General features: G+C 40.1%; 1 protein-coding gene across 3 annotated transcripts; it reads left to right on the top strand.

Annotated features, from left to right (window-relative positions):
• The first annotated feature begins 260 nt into the window (after positions 1 to 260).
• elovl5 (ELOVL fatty acid elongase 5) lies at positions 261 to 22,290 on the top strand. 3 transcript variants are annotated; one of them, XM_036546342.1, is made up of 9 exons: positions 263 to 424; positions 1,203 to 1,274; positions 4,341 to 4,405; positions 7,365 to 7,552; positions 15,449 to 15,526; positions 16,777 to 16,948; positions 18,427 to 18,551; positions 19,878 to 20,012; positions 20,292 to 22,290. In XM_036546342.1, exons 3-9 carry the CDS (start codon positions 4,342 to 4,344, stop codon positions 20,418 to 20,420), a joined length of 891 nt encoding a protein of 296 aa, XP_036402235.1. In that variant the 5' UTR covers positions 263 to 424; positions 1,203 to 1,274; position 4,341; the 3' UTR covers positions 20,421 to 22,290. The 3 variants fall into 3 exon arrangements, with proteins under 3 accessions (XP_036402238.1, XP_036402235.1, XP_036402236.1); XM_036546343.1 differs by having other exon boundaries at positions 279 to 348; XM_036546345.1 differs by lacking the exon at positions 1,203 to 1,274 and having other exon boundaries at positions 261 to 424.
• The last annotated feature ends 654 nt before the right edge of the window (positions 22,291 to 22,944 follow it).

The raw sequence follows: 22,944 nt of genomic DNA, 5'->3' as shown, positions 1-22,944 counted from the left end.
TAAAGTATTCCAGCGGTAGTTTTCCATTCTACGTGTCGAAGAGCTCATTTTTAAATGGGTGTAGTCTAAGCACGAATGCTGTTTTAAATATGTTTAAGGAACAGCCCCGTTTCTCTCACGTTCTCCCGGCGCCCGCAAGTTACCCTACAAGGGTGTAAGTTAGAACCCGGCTGCCGGCACTGTAGGCTACTCACCCCGTACTCACCCCATCGTCCCCGGACTGTCAGATGAATGCGGTGCTGTGATTGGTCTTCACTGACGCCAGATGAATGGGGTGACATAGCGGAATCGTTCGACCTCGAGTCTGTGAACAGCTGCTAACCTCTTTACACTGTACATCATCCCGCGGTGAGCTCGGCATTGGGTTACCTTTCATCCGATTTCATTTACAATTCAATTTGCCCTCTTTGCTCATACAGAGGAGGTAAGGACCGAAGCTGAACGTCATTTTCAGGGCAGGGATCCCTAAAATGGCATGGCACTGTTAAAACGATAGGAGGATGGCATGAAAGAAAAAGCTATGTAGCTAACTTTCGCTGGAAGTTTGCGGTATGTGTTCATGGTCAATAACCTATACAACAGGCTAACTCTGAGGGTGTCTGTGCATGTTTAAGCATTACAAATAAGCTTGCAGCTCTGAGCACAAACCATTTCAGTGGCATGTTGCGGTGGCCCAGTTTTGACATGAAATTAAAGCTTTTCCTCTCCCTTGGTATGAAAGCAGCTGTGTAGTTGAACTATGCGACGACAAGAAGGTGTGTGCTAAACCGTAATTTGTAATTTAGTTACCTACTACTGATGACATGAATTTGATAGGATCAAACCGTACCGACTTGTAAGACATCGCATGTATTTGACATAATGATCTGAAGTACACTTTGAAACTGGCTGGCGTTTCGCGATTTTCGTTACAATGAACTCACTGATGTCAGAATTAAATATAGGCCTATTGTAGCAGGCTAACAACGCGATTGGCATGGCGTGGTGTCTGTAAAAATAACTTCAGCATCGGCTATTAGCGTATTGAAGCTATCTAGACATGTGCCGTGGGCAGTTTTGCAATATTGCTGCCGGTTTGCCAGTTTAACGCAGCAATCAATGAAGGTCATCCACTTGTTCAAGGTATCGTCACTGACAATGACGCTTAGGGCGCGGAGCCAGAGAGTTCATATGTTTCTTCCCTGCTGATTCTTTCCACTCAGACGAAAAGTCGAGCAGGTCGTTTCGCCTCTGCTGGTGGGCACCCAAGGTTACACATCCTCAAAGGGAAAAAGGTAACATACATGATTTTGATTTATATGTGGGAAAAAAATACCAGAGGTCGTATCGATAGCTACAGTTCCTCGTTTTTGTTGGGCTTTTGTGTAATAAATTCATTATAATTGGCATTTTTAGTAAGCTAGCTTTCAATGCAGAGAGCGAATAGTAGGCTACTATTTCATTAACGTTAGCTGCTGCTGTCCACTCATTCGAATGAGCACATATTTTACCTGCATATTTCTGGCTAGATAGCTAACGACCTCCAACATACAGGTGGCTAACATGAATCATTACGTATGCAACGGTTAGCTATAAAGTTATTATGCCTCACTTTGGTTGTGCATGAGGCTAGCTGCCCTGTTCAGCTAAAATGACTCGTGTACCGTTATCACTCCATTGATGGGCTCCTCTTTCACAGTAGCTAGCTAATAGCAATGGTACAGTTGCTGGGCACGTAGCTGTCTAGGTGTTAACATTGTCCGCTTTGTGCAACTGTATTCTCTCTTGCTACTTGTAACATTTTCTCCAGGACGTTTTTTTCCTCGGCTACTGGTGCTTTTCATTGTGTCGGTTAGTTGTATGTACATGGAGAAAGACAAAACTTTGTTATAATAAACTTAGCTGTCATAGGTAGCTGGTAAGCGCAAAGATTACGGTTGTATAGCGACAAAGACCAAAAAAAGTCAGTAAGGCTGTTTTAAGATTATTAGCTTGCTAAGCGTTTCAAGTTTTGTCTTTTATGTTGCTCGGTGGTAAACGATTGCTCTAAATAGCTAGCAAGGGGTATGATGCATTACAATATGCGCACTCAGATGCACTATCATTTTGATTTTTTTTTTTTTTGCAATGATAGAAATCGCTCTTAGCTGTAGTTGCGCACATGAAAATGATCTTACAGGCTGCAGCTGGGCTGCCCAGTTCTGGGCTGGAACGATATCTAGAGCGAAGTATGTTTAAACCTCTGATTAGTAACAAAAGAATTGAAATTGTAGGTCACGCTATCAGAAACTGAAGGTAAAACTGGCAATTTCCTTTACATTTCACTAGTTGCCTTGAACAGTCGCACAGTCCATGTCAATTGCTACTCAAGCATCGGGTCAAAATTTAGGGCTATGCTTCCATTGTGTTTTACTGTTCCCTGCCCTGCCTTAATAGGAAAATAATGTGTGATGCCTCTAACAGCGACAGAGAGAGACTGTACACTACACTGCATTGCCGTTGGCAAAGTGGCTACATTTTTAAGAACGTCAGTGAGGAAACTAGCTAATCCAGATTGCTAGCTGGGAATTACTCGCATGTCTCTTGGCAGCTAAGTAGCGAGGCTAATCAAAGCGATGAACAAATAGTAGGCTAATTACTGCCTTGTGTAGCTAGCTAACGAGCAACCTATGCTGAAGTCGTATCCCACTCGTTGAATGTACTCATGTAAAACGTACGCAGTAGACTTCCCACAGCTGTGATAATAGCTGGTTGGTAATTCTGACAGCAATCTAGATTACTATCTAGATGTTTTGATACGGCAGCTAAACTGGGCAGCTACCTTTTCCATGTTGAATTTAGATTCAATTTGTGGCTAAATCCCAACAGGTTTGTGGGACATCCGAAGACGGACTGAACTTGCTTAAAAGTGTCTTTAGCTCCAAAAACACAAATTCTTGTTATATTGCCTCATATTACCCCACCCAAATCTCCGTCTGTCATGTCGTTTTTCGTTAGCTTCAAGCAACTAACATTTATAATTCTTTGTGACAAAACAGAATCTGGGACACTTTTCTCACAGGTAGAGTAGCATTTTGTTTCCAAGTATCGTCACTTAGTCTAGTTTTTTTCTGTTTTTGATTATGTGTCCCTCTTTGATAGTGCATGCTGTGAAAATGACAGGCAACAGAGTGTCACAGTAGGATTTGGGAAGGGCGCGGTGCGAACAGGGGAGACAGACGAAAGCCATCTGTCAGATCGCCACGTTAATGTCACACTTTGCTCTGCTGTGGTGCATGGAAGTCATGCCGCAGAAGGGTCGAAACTGGCGCCATCAATGGCTACTGGTTAAGTTCCTGGATGAGGAACAGCTGTTGTGTTCCAGATCAGGGAACTTAAGACGAATCTCCTCAGTAGATGTCCAGCTGTGGAACTGCGTTATATGTGCAATTTGTAAATGCAGTGTAAGTTGCCCTACAAAAGCGTGTTTGACAGGCATATAAAAAGAGTTGTGCTGTAGGCTACCCCATAAGCTGTCCTTTTCCTCCCTTTTCCCTTCCTTTTCCTGTTTTTCACAGTAAAATGGTTTCATGTAGGCCTATGACATATGCTCTCTGTTGTAAATCAGTAACTACTGTGAGGTATGCTTGAACCCAGACTTGACCTGTGGTATTTTATTACAACATTTTAATGCAAGAGTTTCAGAACAGTGATGTGTGCATTGGGATCAAAGTCTGAATATTTGGAACAGGGCAATTAGAATGCAGTTGATTGGTGAGCAATTTATGATGCATGCATATTCTGTAGAAGTGTCAGTGTTTCTTTTTTTTCTCTGCCTTAATTTACCCTTGCCTTTTGATCCAGCAGCACCACTCTGCCAGAGCATGCTGTAGCCATTTGCCAGTTGTCCTAATGGCCCATCCCTTAAGCCTTTGCACCCTTCATGGTGAAAGGTCATTTCACTTTTGCCAAAAAAGATGACACACCCCTTCACATACTCCTCTTAAAAGTAAAGCTGTGCTGTTAAGAGGCTACCCTGTTTCGATCAGATGGAAGGTGTTGAATTACCATGGAATGATTGAGGAATCATAGTTTTCATGGCATTGCTCACTGGCTATGCCCTCCTTTCTTAGGAATCTTTGTCTGGTTTGAATATAGTTATTTTGTTTGTTTGTTTTTTTGGGAGGGGATGTAGTTTTGTAGACCTTTTTGGTGTACGTGAGCTAGCACCATCAATGTAAAATGGATTATTTGCATCTCAAAGGCTGCGATACAATAGACCTGAAAGATATGTACTTGTTGACAGCCAAAATGAGCTGTAAATATTTTATAAAGATACATGCAGTTTCCAGTCTCTGACAGATGCTGTTTTCCTCTTGCAGGATGGACATGGAGACAATTAACCACAGACTAAACACCTATATCGACTCATGGATGGGCCCAAGAGGTGAGTGATAAGGACTAGGGATGTGGTATTTTTATTAATTTGATTATATTATTCTGTTGTTATTCAGATTTTTGAGTTGTCAAATCCCCCTTCTTTCATTAGACCCTGTATAAAAGACTGGTCCTCTGTGCACACACATCATCAACCTACAGAGATCTGCATTCAATCACAGTGTTAGGCAAGGAAGTTGATAATTTCAATGAATTATCTGTTTTTATTAAGTTCTTCTTTGGGTCTTCTTTCACAATAATAGTGTGAAATAAATTTTTCACTTTTCATTAATTAGCAAGCATTCATTTCTTTTTGAATAATCAAGTGTTCTTTGTTATCCTTAGTCATGATTATATTTTATCAGCGCACAGTCTGTGATGCTGTTGCTGGACAAAGCTATAAATCAGGGAAAATGCCTGTCCTTTCACCAAATATAGAGTGAAATGAGGTTAATCTATAGTTTTCTAAATAATCAAGTATCAGTCATGTTCAGTAAAGCTATGAATTATGCATATTATTTATTAGTTTCATTGTGATGTAAAAGGAGATGCAAAATTATATGCTCATATTATTGATTCATTCAGTGACCATTTCTGTGAATCATGTTCTTGGTAACTGGTCATAACATTGTACAAAGATGCATATCTTTGTGTTTTATATTCATTCGCCTTTTCTTTGTCTGCTGATAGTTAACATAATTACAAAGCTTGAAGCTGGGTAATAGGTTTTTATTAGGAATAGGAATATGACAATTGCATTTCTTAAGTAAGACAAAGGAAGTGCCTACAGCTCTCTCATTTGTTTTTGTCAGTTTCCAGTTCCATGAATGTGAAGTAGGAATGAACATGCCAGGCTTTTACAGAGGAAATTGAAAAGGAGCAGAATAAAGTGAACAATCGGGAAAATTTCTCATGTCAGCCCTCTTCATTACATTCATTAAACAGCCACTGGTGATGTGAAAACCATCAGTGCTTTGAAAGCCATTGCTGTATCGTTTTTAGAAGAAACATTTTGTATAAACTCTGTTTGTGTTGTAGATTGATCCAACCTTTACGTACATAGAGTTAACCTTCAAATGCATTTGCAAATATTGATTATGTCTTGATAATAATAACAATTAAATTCAGCAGGAATCACCTTGTAATTATCAATACAGGGCAATGAGTGTCAGCTTTGACCCTTCAACAATTAATCTGCTTAATGAAGCACCATTTTGAAGGTCCCTTCAGAAACCCAGACACATTTAAAGCAGCAGTAAGGAGTTTTGGTCTACAACTAGTGGGCAAACTACCTAAAAGACATACAAATACAGCAACAGCACAGTAAGCACTGATAAAAGCATAGCATTCTAATTGGGGTCTTTTTGGGATATAGTTGGCAATGTTGTGCTGTGAAAGCAGTTCTTACATTTTTAAGGGGTGGTCTGAACACAGAACTACATAGTGCATAGCTTGGGTGGCTAGTGGGAATGACAGTTGTGTTCTGTCCTTCACGTGACCGTATACTATAAATATGAATTTGAAGCTGACATCAAAACTAGTTGCTAATAAAAATATACCTAAAAAGTGGTAAATTGCTGCATTTTGTTGTTTTGAAATTGTACCCTGACATCTCGGCCTGCACAAACTCAAACAACGACTGCGCATCTCGCCCACTCGACAAAAACCCAGAAAACGTTCCTGAATAGTTCCCTGATGGTCTACATATCTGACGATGACTGAGAGCTGTGAATGACAGCTTATGTCTGTGGTTTCATCAATCTACCAAGAGAAGAATGGAGCCGTGTCTAATTCCTGCTTGATTTCGCTTTTAATTGAGGTGGCCATTAAAATGGTAATATTATCAGTATTTTAACAGATTAATCTGTTAAATTTACATGTATTTATTTTTCTCTTGGAAGTTTATTTTTCTTTGAAATTTTAGGGAGGTTGGTCCTCCCTTTCCTCAATGGACGATCCTCCTCTGAATCCTCCGTCACCCTGGGCAAGGGCCTCCACCCATAAATAATAATATTTCAACATACTGTTCTTTCAAAAGGCCATCAGTGAAAGTCTTTTGTATTATAATTTACAAAGGCCTTCTCTAATCTGAAAAAAAAAAATCTAAATAATGTCTAAAGTCTAAATAAGCTGTATGCTCTCATTCGTAACATGCTTTGTATAAGGATCAAAGCATTATGGCTGTGAGCTATTTTGAATAAAAATTTCCAAGTTTAACTTTCTCCTCTTTGTATTTATAAGTACAGTCATTAGCATCAGGAACACTTGTTTTAGCCTTGGTTGATTTGTTGCTTGGTTACATAATTTCAAGTGCGCACTAAAGCAAAAACGAAACAGTGCACTTTGTTGACTTTGGAGCCAGTGGAAATGTTAACAATGAATTTCTTGCGGCAGATTGTCCTCTACAGGGACATAGAAGGTTCTTGGCCGTGCACATACAGCAGTGTTAAAAGTCTGACAGGTATTACCTGTCAAATTTTTGACAAGTCTCCCCTCATCCTTTAGCAAGTCTTTGATTTTCCTGCACAGGCTCACCTGGGCAAAATACCAGGTGTCCTTCTTGCCTCTTACCAGTTCATATGCATCAGAAACCCCTCACAGCACCCATCCTTGCAATGCACCCATATCATTTTTGTCCTAGTGCAGGATAAACTCATGTTCAAGAGAGGGTCACAGAGTGCACAGTTCCCACTGTGTCCAAAAGGAAATCAGTGTTCTTTGTGCTGTTTCCAGGTTTGTGCAGGCAGTAAAAAAGTGCAGGTAATTATGTGCATTATATTAGTATATACAGTATAATAAACACGTGCGTGGAACAGTACAGTCAATAGGACAACATTAGATCGGTACATTTGCATTAAAATTCAGAAGAAATGTTCTTCGATTTTTTCTTTTAGAAGGTGTATGTCAACTGGGTGAAAACTCTTACCAAAGTATCAATGACCAATAACCCACCACCCTCTGTGTTTCAGATCCCAGGGTCCGAGGTTGGCTGCTGCTGGACCACTACCCCCCAACCTTCTTGCTAACAGTCATGTACCTGCTGATTGTGTGGATGGGACCCAAGTACATGAGAAACAGGCAACCATTCTCCTGTAGAGGTCTCATGGTGGTGTACAACCTTGGGCTCACCATCCTGTCCTTTTACATGTTCTACGAGGTAGGGCCAAAACCCGTATTATCTTCAGTCACGGTAGACAGGATGTGGTGTGGCGTGTCTGTGGTGGGGGGAAGGGGGCATGGTGCAGACGAACAGACCCTTAAAGTTACGAACTTTGTAATGCAAGGTCACCCCTGGTGATGAAATGTACCAGTCTGAGACACGAGATAAGAGTGGATTGAGTCATACATAAAGCACTCTTGCAAAAGTTAGATGGTGCCAGATTTGTTGCCCTTTTTTGCCATGGCTGATAATAATTTGTCTGGGACAATTTATTGCTTTAAGTGCTACTAGTGGTATAAATGAGAACATTTCTTAGTAAGCAAAAACAGAAAAGGTTTTCTTACAGTCAGATAGCACACAAAGGCATAGATGAGTAAGTCTTGCGCAGAGATTGCTTGTCAGTGCAGAGAAGCATTCTTGCAATGCCGATGCTTGAGGGGTGTGGTGAGTGTGCAGCTGTGTTCTGGGGATTTTATTGTTTCAGCTGCCAGCTGTCATATAATCACCAATGCTTACTGGAAATGTGAACTCATTTCTTTGTGGTGTCCTTGTCTATCTATCTGTCTATCTTATAATAACACATTTGACTAATAAACTAATATGTTGCATAAGAGCATTCGAACCCAAAGAGCAAATAGAATGTTGATACAGATCTGATGCATTTTATTTAGCTATAGCGTAACTTTGTATAGTGTAAACTGTCCTTCACTAATATTCACGAGCAATTTTTTTTTTGCTTAGTCTAAAGAAATTATACATTTTTGGAGTCTCCCAAGTGGCTCAGTCAGCTAAAACGCTTGTCCCAGCGCAGGCTGAGCCCCGTGGCCCAGTTTTGATTTGAGTCGTATCACCAGTCAACAGTGACCGGGAGCCCACAGCAGTGGAAAAATTTGCCTTGTTCCTCTAGGGATAGGGGTGGGTATGTACAGTATTATCTAGGCTTATTTCTGGTTTTCTAAAGAAATGAGTGTTTGTGTAGAAGAGCACTGTAGATAGCTGTGCTCCGCACCCCTGTCAGCAGATATAGTGAGTATTACCTCAGGGATGTGATGATTCTACTTAACCAGCTTCAACAAATTATTGAAATAGACCAAAACAAATAACTGCCATTTTAAAATACATTAAAACATACCAGGGCTCAAATTATGGAAAGCCATGGTTAAAATTATGTGGTGAGGCTATCCGCAAATAAGATTCTGTTTTTAATCCAACCTGTGGTTGACATAGTTAAGTAAAACAAAAATTAAGCCTGAAAGACACGGTATAATTTTAGCTCTGATAACAGAAATAACAAGTTTGCCATGATAAGTGTTGAGACTCAGCATGTTCATGCTGAAATTGTACTTCAGCATTCAGTATGCGAGCTATGGCAACTGCTTTTTTTTAGCACCATTGAGGTGCAGTTCCTTCTCTGGCAAGTTTTTTGCCAGAAAAAAATTGTGAATTTTGTTTCACAAGCCAACCTTACAAGAACTTCCAGCAGGCAATGAAAAAATGGGCCTTTAGGAATGTAATATTCCAGCAAGCTGTTTCTTATAGAACTGCAATAATGAGAAGCATAGAAAGAGCCGTGGAAGAAAAAAGACAAGATGGCAACCAAGGCAAAACAGGGAATTAGGAGATGTCTGAGAATTGGGGAGAGCAGTTGTGTTGTGTTGAGAGAGAGAGAGAAGTGTTAATTTTTCCATCCACAGAGAGCTGTTATGACAAACATAAGATGCATGATAAGCAGACCAAAATAGCAGGGTGGCTTGGTAGAAACAGTTGGTGATTTTGAGTTTCCAAATACCAGTAGTTTTGTAATACTTAGTAACAAACTTAGCCAATATTTGGCTGTGTCTTGAGGTGATGACATACTCCAACTCAGTCAATTTTAGAAGTAATGTGGTGTATTAGCCCTGACTCTGTATGATTCAGAAGAAGGAAATTGTAGTTAAACTATTTAGGCAGACATGTACACTCTCAGTAAATTGACTTACAATTTTTAAAATCTCATTTTGTGCTCTGAGTCTCCAAAATGAGCCAGTACTGTTCTGTCTGTGAGCAAGCCAACCGAAATGGCCCCTGAGTAAACCAGATGCATGATTGGGTTACATACAAAATGTAAAATTTGTATTTTACATTTACATTTATTGGTTTGTTTCGTGTTGTTTTTTTTCATGTGCTGTTTTTGAATCTTCCATTTAATAGTACCAGTATTATAATAAAAACAACGTAAAATAGTTTTATACCTCCAGAGAAACTTCCTGTAATAAATGCAAAGGTTTTCAGAAATTGGCTGCATGATATTGAAAAATAGTCAAAGAATTTAATAGTTCCCTCTGGAGCACAAAGTGCTGGGATTTTAGGAGGCAAAGACACCACATCTTCTGCCTGCCTGATCACTTCCTCACACATTGGTCAGTGTGAGAGCCATTCAGTAAATGGGTCAGTGAAAGTTCAGTTTTGTAAAAGTCAAGCATATTTTTGTGTGCAAAACAACAGCAGTACAGCATACACAGACCACACCAGTTACGGCTAATAAGTTTGTACTTACTGCATAGTGCAGATTGAAATGCTAATTCCCATCAAAAAGTTGACCTCTTCCAACTCCACAGTGCTGTCTGTGAGTCTAAGCTGAAAGAATAGAGGCCCTGTCAGCTATCTATGAAAGCTGACCTGGATATGCATCTTTGCTAGAAAACATGTAACTCTGGAGTTCTGTTGTATGATCAAGAAAAATGGTGACGGCTTCTTGTATGTTTGGAAGACAGAAAAGTTACCTTTGGGAAATAAAGGTAATACAGCAACTGATGTTTAGAGCATTGTATGTTCTCTGTCAGTGGAAGGCTGTGCATTGTCATTGGTTTCCAAAGGCAATTCTCTCAATTTCCTTGCCCTGTAATGATTTACAGGTCTTGGGACAGAAGGTTATCTGCAGAGTTCCTCCTGCTGTTATTCAGTCTGTGTCCAGGAATCATTCATTTAGTAGTCATGGAAAAAACAGACCTCTCATTTCTTTCAGTTATATCTGCTGCATTGCTTTTTAAAGCATTTAAATAGCTGCCGTTTTATTTGTAATGCCATTGGCGCAATGTATACTTATGAACTGCCAAACAGCCTGTTTGAGGTGCAGCCATTCAGACATGATATGAGAGAAGCCACCACCTACCATTTTGTTAAATATTGCACTGTTCATGTGTAGGTGACTCTGAAAGCTCCCATGTGGGACATGTTAGATTCAGTGTTTAATCAATGCTGACTGTCCTCTTGACCACCACTGCCACGTGGCTTGGTGAAAGTGGGGCGTGCATGCTGAAATCATACTTTGGCTTAATGCTTTAGATGGTGTAGGTGCATATTGTGTAAGGTCCGGATGATTCACAAATGCATAGTCTAGCAGGATTGATACTGTCAACCACTTCTGTTCATTGTAGACTTTCATGAGCTGTGAGTGACAGCCAATAGACAATGAAAAATAAAAAACAACAGAATATGCCCAAAAAAAGCCGCCTGTCATCTGTGAACTGTTACCGTTTCCTGTGCATCCACAGAGCTGTGGAATAGAAAAAAAATGCTAAAGAGGGACTCCCTAAAATACATTCAGATGATAGGAAATACATTCCTGCAGCAGGAATATGAAGGCTTATTTAATCTCTCTGTAAAAAGCTACCACTACAAACAACAGCAGCAGGACAACTGTTAAGAAATAGCCAGGTAGCTTGGAAGAAACAGCTGATGAATTTGCCCATTCTGAAGTTGATAAGCCTTTTCTAACTCATAGGGAAGCTTCAGTGACCGTTGCATGGCACCTCATGACCCCAGAGTTGTTACTGAGGTGATGACATACACTGTGTTTCCCAATTTCAACACTTGAGTTGTGTCAACCCCTGGCTTCCTCAGTTCTGCAGTAGCTCAGTTGTGTGTTATCTTAACTCAGTTTTATCACTAGCAGTTCGTTATATTTAAGTCTTCATATAAATACTAGGCTTCATGAAACCTGTGCTTAGAGCATTAATTCATAAAACAACCATCAGCCTGTCGGCTGTGTGTTTCAGAACTGCAAAGTTGTCATAAGTAGAGACTGCTCTTAAAAGCATAGGTGTTTCAATCTACTGCTTCAATGTTTTTTTTCCCTCCCCATCCTGACAGAAAACTCCCTCCTCTTCTTCCTCTTTGTCTCTGCATTGCGTAACTCCCTAGTTGACTGACCGGCTGTGCCAACACTGCGTGATTCATTAAACATGTATTCCAGTTTTCGGTTTGTCTCAGACTGGACTCTTGGCTCCAGTTTGTGCCTCCTGATTTTGATTAAAGGGCAAAGTGGCTGCTTGCCGTCTCTCGTCCAGGGCACTGAAGAAAGAGGCATTTCTGGGGCTTAAAGTTGCGTGTTATTTTAAGGAGACACCCAATGAGCCTTCTCTCTATGAAAGGGCATCAAACTGATCGTCATACATGGTGATCTGGCTAGCTTCATGTTTGTGTGTGCACTTCAAAAAGCCAGGACTCCCTCACCCCCCTTCAAAAAATCAAAGCTCTTTTATGAGTAATTGCAATGGAAATAACTGAAATTCTAGAAAACTAACAATATCTTTGCATGAGCATACAGTAAGTAGTGTAACTCATGAAATAAAGGTAAAATACAACTAGTTAGCATTCTTAAATTCTTTATGAATTATAACACAAGAGATGTACACAAATTGTTAGACCAAGGAAACAGGAGCGCTGAAACTGCAAGATTGTTAGAGGGAATTACCTCAATTGTATTCTTGGCTTCAAAGCAATAAATAGGCTGGGAAAAGGAAAGGATAGCATTTTAATGGAAAATGTCTATCCTTCACACCATGTTAAACTACCAGTATTGATCAAAGTGAGGTTGCTTTCTAGATAATTAGGTGTTGTTATTTTTCACAGGAATAGCAAAGATCAGGATTACAGTTTCATGATTCAGCATTGTTTTGTCCAAACCTTCTAGAATTTTATGTCCGGAATAAACTCATTACGTCAAAAATGTTCAGCCATCCTCACCGTAAATTGCAAGCAACATTAAATGGCTGGGTTCATTTGGGGAACAACCAACTGCCAACTCATGAGTTAAAAAAAGTGCTTTGTCCCAGACTTTTGATGTGCGATTAGAGGGAAGGTCAAAGATTTGATGACATTTCAACCTTAATCTGAAAAAATAATCTGTTGGAATAGTACAAGCTTAGTTATGTCTGTAAGCCTGACACAGACGCAGCCCTGAGCCCCACGGTGTGAATTTTGGAGCAGGCGTCGGCACGAATTGGGGGCCTTTCACTGCGGATTAGGGACATCTCACTGGATCCGGCCGCTGACACAAAAAAAAAATTTCCTGCACAGTGTGAAGGTTGTCTCATTTCATGTTCCAGAACCTTCCTAGAGCGGGTGGACAGGCTGAAGTTTTTTTGTGTCTAGCGAAGAGGATTACACAGGGGAGCGACAGAGCACATCTGTAAGTCCCTGCTCCTCCCCCCAGTGCTCGTAGAGGGCAAAACGGCCGTCATCTTGGGCCGAATCAGATGGTAATCCCCCTGTCGGCCTCAGTTTCATCAACATAATTAGCCCTCCTCTTGCTTTTCACATTACCTCCTCGTTTGATCTGTTGCCCAAGATATTTAAAATCTGAGGGGGGAATGCGGGGGGGGGGGGGGGCATTCTGTTTTTATTTATCTCAGAGTTGGATAATCTGTTTCTATGAGACTGTTGCATAATGATCCAGTGATGTCTGCAGGCCAAGGAGATGCAGAACTTGACCCCAAAGTCAGTTAGAAAGTTTAAGAGGGTTTATGATTGTGAGCTACATCATTAATGGCAGGAGTGATATTAGTATATAACTTGAACCAGGAGCCTGAATTGACACTATTGTCACGTAATTATATGGCCCAAGGAGTGGTCCGAAATGATGTATTTCTTATGAGGACAACTTCAATAAAGAAGTGAGAAAGTCATAGACCAATATCTATGCAGGCTGAAAAGACTGCAAACTGTCAGTAAAGAGACAGGGAATAAAGTGAATGAATAAACCATGAATTTAGTTTACTGTGTCTGTCTGTGATGTTCTACCACTTGGCTAATGGAAGTTGACCGATACAGAGTAGCAGAACTAGAAATATTTTACATTGGTAATGAAAGCCTTTTTACATATAGTTATTGTACATATACTGTAGGCCTTTGTACAAGTTCAGGATAATACTATGTTTTGGGCCATTTGAAAGGTTAGTCTTTCTTCGTAATCAACTATGTAGTCTCTAAACCTTTGAGATGAGTGATTTTTTTTTTTAATTTTTGAAGCAGAACGTGGCTAATTTGTTTTGAAGGCAAAGCCTGTCAAAAGCTGATCCATTCGCAAACCGTAACTTGAAGAAACATTAGAACAAGGCTTCTATTGAGGAGCAGTTGGAAGCATGAAAGACGCAGCTGTGTGACAATAAACAAAGGGCCACAAATTAAGAGTTGCCATGGAAATGGATCTTGGTGTACTAAGTGTGGAAGGGGATGCTTGAAAAAAGAAAATGAACCACAATGCATCTCTCCGAAAGAAATGGAAAACAGGGCCACTTATCTGTCAATTAGTTGCCATTCGCCCGATCTGCAGTTGTTCAGAGAACTCAGCTTTCCAAAGTGCGTGATTGGACTGAATGTGGGATTATGCTCAGCCCCCATTGTGACTCTCACACCTCAGTATTGTATTGTCCCACTTTGTTTCAAACAGCTAATAAACCCTTGCAGACTTTGAAACAGCACCAGCACAACCTTAAGTCATAAACATATAATGAATATGACTTCTGAAGTGCGTCTTTGTGCAGCCCTGAATTCAGTTTTTTTTTCTTTTGATTAGGAAAGAAGTATATGTTCTGTATATATTCATAAGGGGTTCAGTATATAGAACATATTTCATGCATCTACACCAGGTTCATTAAGCTGTGAATTATGGACCGGTAACATAATTACTGGAATGTCAGAAAATAGAGTAAGCAAATCAGGGAGGCACAGTTGATTTAATTAGTCCATGGCCATACAGCACTAGATAGAGGTTATGCATTGTGTGTGTACAACCAGGGCTGCTTTATAAATGAAAGAAGTGGGAAATTACAGGCTGTGTGTCAGTGATTCAGGAAGTACCAGTGCTGCCATGCAGTCACAACTGTAAGCAGATACACCGGAGTGGAGAGGAGGCCTCTCTGAACAATACATGAGGCACGAGGGAGAAGCTCTACAATCTGAGCATGAATGGAACTCTATACCTTTTCATGTTTCCCATGGGTTGTGGTCAGCCTGAAATAGTTAGTCATTCATTAGTCATTGAATTTCGATTACATTTTTTATTTATGAATATTATTTATATGTTTTTTATTGCTTTATTCTGCTTTACTCTCTGCTCCAGTGCATTCAGTCCTCCTCACAATTGTCTTTGTTCTACTGTGGAGTGAATCTAAGTGGATCTTTTGAATGCTGTAATGTTAAGTTGTTAAGGTGAGATTGGGTTGTAAACATAACCACATTAAAATCAGGTATATACACACAACTGAATTGCATATCATGCTTTTGAAGGTTCCTTTTCAAGAACCTCAAGGAAACTGCTTCACAGTGAAGAGTATGACTCACCTTAGCCCACGCAAGGTTTCAGCGGGTGTTTTTTCTGGCTTTTGAGTTTATATGGTCCAGAGGGACCACCCCCTGCTTGCCTATCAACACCACTCCCAGCACCATTCTGGTTTCCCCAAGAGGCCGCATACTCCAAGTACCGACCAAGCCCGGCCCTCCTTAGCTCCAGCCAATTGGCAAGAGAGAGCTATGGATTAACAGGGATACTGGCAAAACGTGGTTTTAAATAATGATTTTCACAGATACGTGAACTACACAGATGATTCTTAACAACATTTTTCTCTACAGCTAGTTACGGGCATGTGGCAGGGGGGCTACAACTTCTTCTGCCAGGATACACATAGTGGAGGGGAGGCTGATAACAAGGTAAGGACAAACAATGACAACTGCGTCTCGTGTGTGTGTGATGTGGTCACAGTAAAAAGCAGCTGATATAAACATTTTTCCGAAATGAGCAAGCAATTACCAAGCAATAGCAATGTAGACCTTAATGGCTCATTTATTATTGTTAGCACTAATAGTTATATTGTTAGTATTATTATTATTCCAAGTATTATCAGAATGTAGTGAGTAAGAGGCCAATAATAGAAATCATGCTAATAATGCAAATAGGCTTGCTCTCAGGGGGTCTCAGGGCTGGGATCAATGTAAAGCTGCTTTGTGACAACTTGTGTTGTAAAAAGCGCTATACAAATAAATTGAATTGAATTGAATTAATGCAAATAGTTTTAACTGTGCTGAAAACACTCATGTTTATGTGAAAAATGCTAGCAGTCATGCTAATATGCTAATAATGCAATGATGTTAATGCAGTAGTATTCATGTAAAATATCTTTATAATTTTTATTATATTACGGGCACAAATAATGGTTAATAATAAGTATTTCCCCCCATTTTTTTTCAAAGCTTCAATTCATATCTTAAATCAGGCTGTTGGTGTTAATGAGTCAATGTGACATGCGGTCTGTTATAACCCGTTGTCATTTGGTTCGAACAAGGAAACTTTCACAGCCTGTAGTATACCTTTAACCAATGAGCCTCAGCTGTAGCAGTCTGATTTGTAGCTCCATTAACCATTCTCTCTGCTGCCTTTGAATGGTGATATATACTGTATCCTCAAGGTTGTTGTGTTTGCTGGCCTAACCTCAGGCAATTTATGTGAGGCAGTGTCTGCAAGCCCCAGCAGATAAGCCAGAGTCCGTCTTAACTGTGCAGCATCAGCAGGGGCGCTTCCCTCAGCACCTCTTGTGAATGTCGGACAAGGAGGAATAATGCATTGTCACAGGAACAAGAAAACACGTCACAGTGCTGCTGCAATTAAAAATCACAGAAATTAATACCACAAGTGTCCAACTTAGCCATGTTATTCCCTTAGGTTTTCAGAGGCTGTTGGATAAAGGCACCGTCTCAGTGCAGTTTCCTGTGTTTTTTGTTTTGGTTACTGTCTGCACGCCTGGGCATGGAGCTTTTGTAGGGAATGAATGGAGGTCACACCAGGCGGGAGATGAAGTGGAAGGCCAGCCCTGTACTTTGGAGGCTAGTTCATGAAAACAGACAGCGTAGCACTTCGGTTTCCCCACTAAGCAGATTGTCTTTGCTGTTTGTGTTCTCCGCAGATCGTAAATGTTCTCTGGTGGTATTACTTCTCCAAGCTCATCGAGTTCATGGACACCTTTTTCTTCATACTACGGAAGAACAACCACCAGATCACTTTCCTGCACGTCTACCACCACGCCAGCATGCTCAACATCTGGTGGTTTGTCATGAACTGGGTGCCGTGCGGACACTGTGAGTGCCTCCAGCTTTTCCACTGTCTGTCGCTTAAGTGGCCTGCTGTCATGGAGATAAATCATTCAGAACTACAAGTGTCAGGTGGTAGACCCAGAGTTGTATCTGAAATTAAACTGCCTTTGATGCCACAGGGGAGTGACAGAGTAGAATAGTGGTTTAAGATAACAAGGCCTTGTAACCAGAGGGTTCCAAGTGTGACTTCTAGCAGGGACACTACTGTTGTAAATTGGAGCAAGTGTAACAGGTGGTAAGTTGCTGCGTTGTGTATTAGATGTCAGGTGGGTCGGCGAGCGAGCGAGTTTCGAACCAAGGTTCTCACTGCTCACTGACAACCCCTTACGGCCAGCGTCGTTGCCAGTTGAACTAAAGGCAAATTGCCCTTAGCCTGTCGGCAACAATGCTACTTAACCAGGTCTTGGGGGGGGTGACGTAGCTGCTGCTACCGCTCGGCTACCTGCTACCCGCTACCTAAGGCTTTACCCAGGACTCACACGAGCTAATCACTTCAGCTCTGCTACACTAGTTTCTTAATGAGTTTAAATGGGTAATATTCTAAAATGTAAGTCAATTGTGGGTAATGATGCTTGCATAGCAAATAAAATAAATACATATTCTTTGACATATTTATGCTAGGAATGGTGTGACAAGTGTATGTATGCTTTCAGGGGTAGCTTTGATTGGTTTTAATGTTCTAGCATTCAAGACATATTTGTCATTGGAAAGCCATATATACATGTATCAAGCATGTACCGAGCAATATAAAATCAAGCTACCAAGGTTGCCTTGCCCTAAGAGATGCTCCGTACACTCAGTTTATGAGGAAGACAGAGTAAGTTATGAGTAGCCGTGACGAGTGTCTATGAGGAGAATAGACTTATTTCCTGAAATAACTTTTCTTCTCAAATCTGGATCTCCCAGAATTGGTGACCTAGAATTGCACCTGCTGGCCTGGTGCCTGTTCTGGGCTTTACAGGCACTTATCAGATGTTTCTGGGATGGGTGGCTAAGGAGGGAGTGACAAAAAAGGGGCAATCTAAGTCATCGCTGAGGTTACATTGCTGTGCCAGGTGCTTGTTCCGCTGTCCATCAAAGGAGTAGATATCATTTCCATATGATGCATTGGTTTCCTGCTGGTTGTTTAGTTGTCTGTACTGCAAACAGATGCCACTATAGTAGAATGTGCTTGAAGAGTTTCCTGATGAGATAGACTGCTGATGATTTGTGGTCAGCTAGCATCAGCATCTGTACAGATGCATCTGTACAGTATCAGTGTATGTACAGTATCAGTATAATTTATGTATCTTAATCATTGCATTAAAAATTTTCAAAGAAGATTGTGATGCATTAGGCCATGGTTGTAATGGACACTAATGTGCCCCCTGACTGAGTCTGAACATGACGTGCCTCGCCCCCTATGTCTGAACAGGGCAGAGGAAGAACTCACCCCTCACACTTCTCTATGTTTTCTTCCACAGCATACTTTGGGGCTTCCCTCAACAGCTTCATCCATGTCTTAATGTACTCCTACTATGGGCTCTCAGCCATTCCAGCCATGCGGCCCTACCTGTGGTGGAAAAAATACATTACCCAGGGGCAGCTGGTGAGTCTCTCGTGACTTCACACACTTGGGGTCACTTGACTGGTGTTCTTAGACCCTAACTGAACAGACTGCTAGATTTATCAGTGATAGCACAAAGTACTTTATTTTTCTTATAGTTTGACTCACCTCCCCCATATTAGTTATGTATTTCTGAAAGAGAAAAATAAGGTAAAGACTCATATTTCATGGTTTTATACAACAGGGAATTGGCTTCCTTTTTTCGGTCAGCTCTAAAATTCAAAATATCCTGCACCTCACCGAAGATGTAATCCAGATTCAGAATGAACTGTGAGGGATAGGGGAGGGGCGCAAGTCTAAACTCTCCCCAGTGGCCAACAAGTATGGATTGAGCGAGCCAACTGAAAATGACTGCCAGCTATAACTGAGCGTAAAAGCAGATACATTTCATCAGAAGAATTTGCAGCTGTTTTTGAAACTAAGCCAGATGGAGAGCAATAGGGGTGGATTTTTTCCTGGTTTGTCTTTGTGTGTCTGATGGTGACACATATGGTATTCAGCTGAAAAGAATAACTGTTCCCCTATGATACAGGGGTCAGAGACACAGGCATACAGCAATACCTGCAAGACTTAAAACGTCAAGCACAGCGAAACATAGCACTGGAATTCCCAAGGTCAAAATGTGCTGTGCTGTATATACAAAGTTATACACAACATGACAGCTGCGGCCTCTGTTGTACATACGGGACTACAGTTAGTGCTGTTTTGGATTTGTTCCAGACATGTCTTTTCAGTCCTTTACTTTTGCTTTGGTTTTGAGGCACTGCCCCTGTTCCTGAACAAAAGACATTACGTCATTCTGTCTCACTGATGTATTTTTAGGTGCATTTAAATGACTTGGTATGCGAATATGAGTGTGTGGGTAAAAGGCACAGAACTCATGGTTGCACCTTCAGTATGTTATTACTGTCATTCTTGGTATTGGTTCATTTAGACAACATTATCCAGAGCAACGTATAGTATTTTAATAATAAAGTTGGTATGGTCACTGTATTTAACACCATTCAGTTACACTTAAAAGAGCACTTTGAGCCTTTGTTGAGCAGTATAAAATACTTATGCTTACATAATAATATAACCCAGGTAGAATTTCTTGTAAAAGGACATTTTACAGGCCTCAATAAATCTAAAGTGGGAGTTTAAAAGCATGCTCTCAACAGTGTTGAGGCACTATAACTATGAATGTGCATACAAGTTGTAGTTATAAAAGTATAACTGTTAAAGTTGACTATAACCATAAAAGTTGTAGTTAGTGCTACTTTTTTACTTTCATTTGTAAAGTTTTAATTTAACCCTTTTTCTCTCTAGATCCAGTTTGTTTTAACCATGTGTCAGACAGCCTGTGCTGTTGTCTGGCCCTGTGGGTTCCCAATGGGGTGGCTGTATTTCCAGATTGGTTATATGGTCACTCTGATAGTCCTTTTCTCAAACTTCTACATACAGGTAAGCTGCTCCGTTTGTGCAATTATGTTGTGTGTGTAATAATGCTCGATTGACATTGTTACCATATGAACAGTGCTGCTCACAACACAGTTTGAGTCTGTATTAACACAAAATAATGTATGGCTGATATGTTTTTTCCACAGCATACAGTAAGCATACAGCATACAGGCTGTGACAGAGTTCACAGCCTTTTACCTCTGACTCACCGAAATGTTACTGCTAAAAATGTCCTGGCAGTTACACGGTGTGACTTCTCCTTTTTGGCTCTTCTTTTTTCAGACCTATCAGAAGAAGGGAGCTTCCAGAAGAAAAGAGTATCAGAACGGCTCTGCGGCGTCCATGAACGGCCACTCCAACGGGGTGTCGCCCGTGGAAAATGTGACGCACAGGAAACTGAGGGCGGACTAAGGCGCCACCCTCTGTCCACCAGAAACCTTGCAGTCTGACACATTAATACATATCCGCATATGTTGCTAGGAAAGCCATGTCAAATTTCTTGCAAAGAGATTAAATTAAGAGAGCCTAATATATCCACTGTAGACAAAAAAGCCAAAGCAATTCTAATCTTAAAGAGATTCCTTTAGACATTTTGCACATCACAACGTGTTTATTATTCATATTGAATTAAAGGCCATTAGGGTTAAGGTAGAAATATATTTTAAGTGAAAAAAACATAGTGTATATAGGCCCTAGTGACCCTTTTTATTTGGAACATCTACAGTACTGTAGAAAATAGTATTACTGGTCATATTTAAAAACTTGTTTTTAATATGGCCATGCTTTGTGTTTAACAAGTTTGACCTGGTCTTAAAATGCAACTGGTCACAGTCTTAAACAGCATGAGCTCTTGTATGCAGTAAGTGATACTTTGTATTTCACAGAGCCTGCACACAAAGTACAACAAAAATACAGTTATTAGATCAATACCAGTAGATTACTATCAGTATATCTTGATATATTCACCATTAATATCTATCTGATGATGCATTGTTGGCTGAATATTGGAATCCCTCAAGGTTTAAAGTGTTTTGTGACCGCTAATTCTGTACTTCTATAGCACTACCAGTAACAATTCCATAAAACATTTCCATTGGTTTCCAGTTATGTGGACCACAAATGCTGTCCATAGTCTTTGGAAAATATAACAGGCGGGTTCCAGTATGGAGTTCTTTTCCATCACTGCAGCCATGTTCTTCTGAGCAACTCCACATTATAAAGCCAGCATTAACAAAGTTTACCTCCTGTCATACCACAATGGCTTCTGAAAAAAGCCTGATAGTTATTATGGCAGTTTTAATTATGTAATAATGACTGTTGTTTCAAACTTTTTTTTTTTTGAACACTAAAAATTTAGATTATGAATGTTTACATGAAATGGAACGTAACTTTATGCGCCAGTGAGAATCAAGAAAAAATTAAGCTTCAGTCTGTTTTATTAGTAGTTTAATTTTCTGTTTTAACATTGAGCTTTTTAAGAAATCTGATAACATTCTTAATGTACAGGTTGATAGCACTTAATGTATATTGCCAATGTATGGACTTACACTGATGAGAATGTACAGATTCTAAGAGAACACAAGTGCAAAGGTGTCTTAATGTTGTAAATTGTAACTTTTGACTAAAGCTTCACTCAGGAGAACTGGTTCCAAACCAATTACTGTAATATCCATGCCCAGTGCTTTGCTAATGCATTCAGGGTTGGAGATAAGGCTGAAATTAATTCCCAGCTGTCAAAATGACAAAAAAAAATGAATTGGTTTTAAAGATGCTGAGGTATAAATTAAATGTCAGATTTAAGAGAAAACTGCTGAGTAAACTGGGTTGACATGAAATAGGAGTTTTGAGAATGCAAGCAATGGTGATGATGATTGTTTTCTTTTAGTCATACAGTTTTAGAACAGTAGATTATGTATTTTGGTAGCCCCTGGTTACTGCATTTGATCAGTCCTTGGTTGTTTTTAATCCTCTCTTTGCTCATAATTTGTATTTTTCACACAGTGAAAACATGAAAAGGGCTGTGAACATGTCCTCTTGTCTTTGTACTAGAGCTTCCATGTTCAGTGTTCAGACGCCACATTCAGGAGCCATTTTTTGGGGGAAGAATGAAATGGCCAGTCCCTTGATAGATCCCGTTAGCTTCATTCTTCTCCAGCAGATTCACCTTTCGCCAGTGCAAACTGGCAGTTTGTTTCCTGTTGTTTTATTTGTGTTTGTGTATGTAGAAAGCTTTTTGTGGGGGAGTATTTATGAGTAACACCATTAAAATGATACTAAAAATCCCTCACATGCTCAGGCTGCATCTTGCTCTAATGGGGAGTAAATAGAGGGGTAGTATTACCTGCACCAGCTTCTGCCACAACTCCACCATTTTACTGCATGATGACATCACATAGACATCATTCTGTCACTTATGATCAAATTGTGCGTTTTGTCCATTCCATAATATAGTCTACAGGGAAGATATAATGATGCCTCTGGAATCCTGAAACCTTTATGGCCAAAATAGATACATAGAAACCTTGTATTCATGCTGTCCGTGTAACAGTGTGTGGTGGTAAAAAAAAAAAAAACATGTATCCATTATTACATTAACACTTTTTTCCTGCTTTGAAGAGGGGTGACCCTGTGAGTATCAATGCAATAAACCATGTAAATGTATGTGCTCAAGCTATCTAATGTTTGTAATACTTAATGAAGCATTTTTATCAATCTGTGGGTCTGAAATTGAAATCCTGCACCTTTTATATTTTGTTCGTTGTTCTAGATTGTCCTTCGTCATTTTCAAATGGACACATGACTCATTTGAAACCGCTTGCTCAAAATAAAGAACATAGGAGTATTAGCTTTTATCATATTTATGACTAAGAAGTATTGCCTTAATAGCTATAGGTGTTCCGTGTCCAGATTTTGTAATGATTGCAACACTTGTAAT

This window comes from Megalops cyprinoides, chromosome 15, assembly GCF_013368585.1.
Source record: "Megalops cyprinoides isolate fMegCyp1 chromosome 15, fMegCyp1.pri, whole genome shotgun sequence".
Classification (NCBI taxonomy): domain Eukaryota; kingdom Metazoa; phylum Chordata; class Actinopteri; order Elopiformes; family Megalopidae; genus Megalops; species Megalops cyprinoides.
This window is presented reverse-complemented; position numbering and strand designations above follow the sequence as displayed.

What these genes read in the sequence shown, in the direction of transcription:
- elovl5 (XM_036546345.1), top strand. Translation starts at nt 4,342, where the DNA reads ATGGACATGGAGACAATTAACCACAGACTAAACACCTATATCGACTCA. An exon ending in CTCATGGATGGGCCCAAGAG is followed by an intron (nt 4,406 to 7,364) that starts GTGAGTGATAAG and finishes TCTGTGTTTCAG; the next exon opens with ATCCCAGGGTCCGAGGTTGG. An exon ending in CCTTTTACATGTTCTACGAG is followed by an intron (nt 7,553 to 15,448) that starts GTAGGGCCAAAA and finishes TTTTCTCTACAG; the next exon opens with CTAGTTACGGGCATGTGGCA.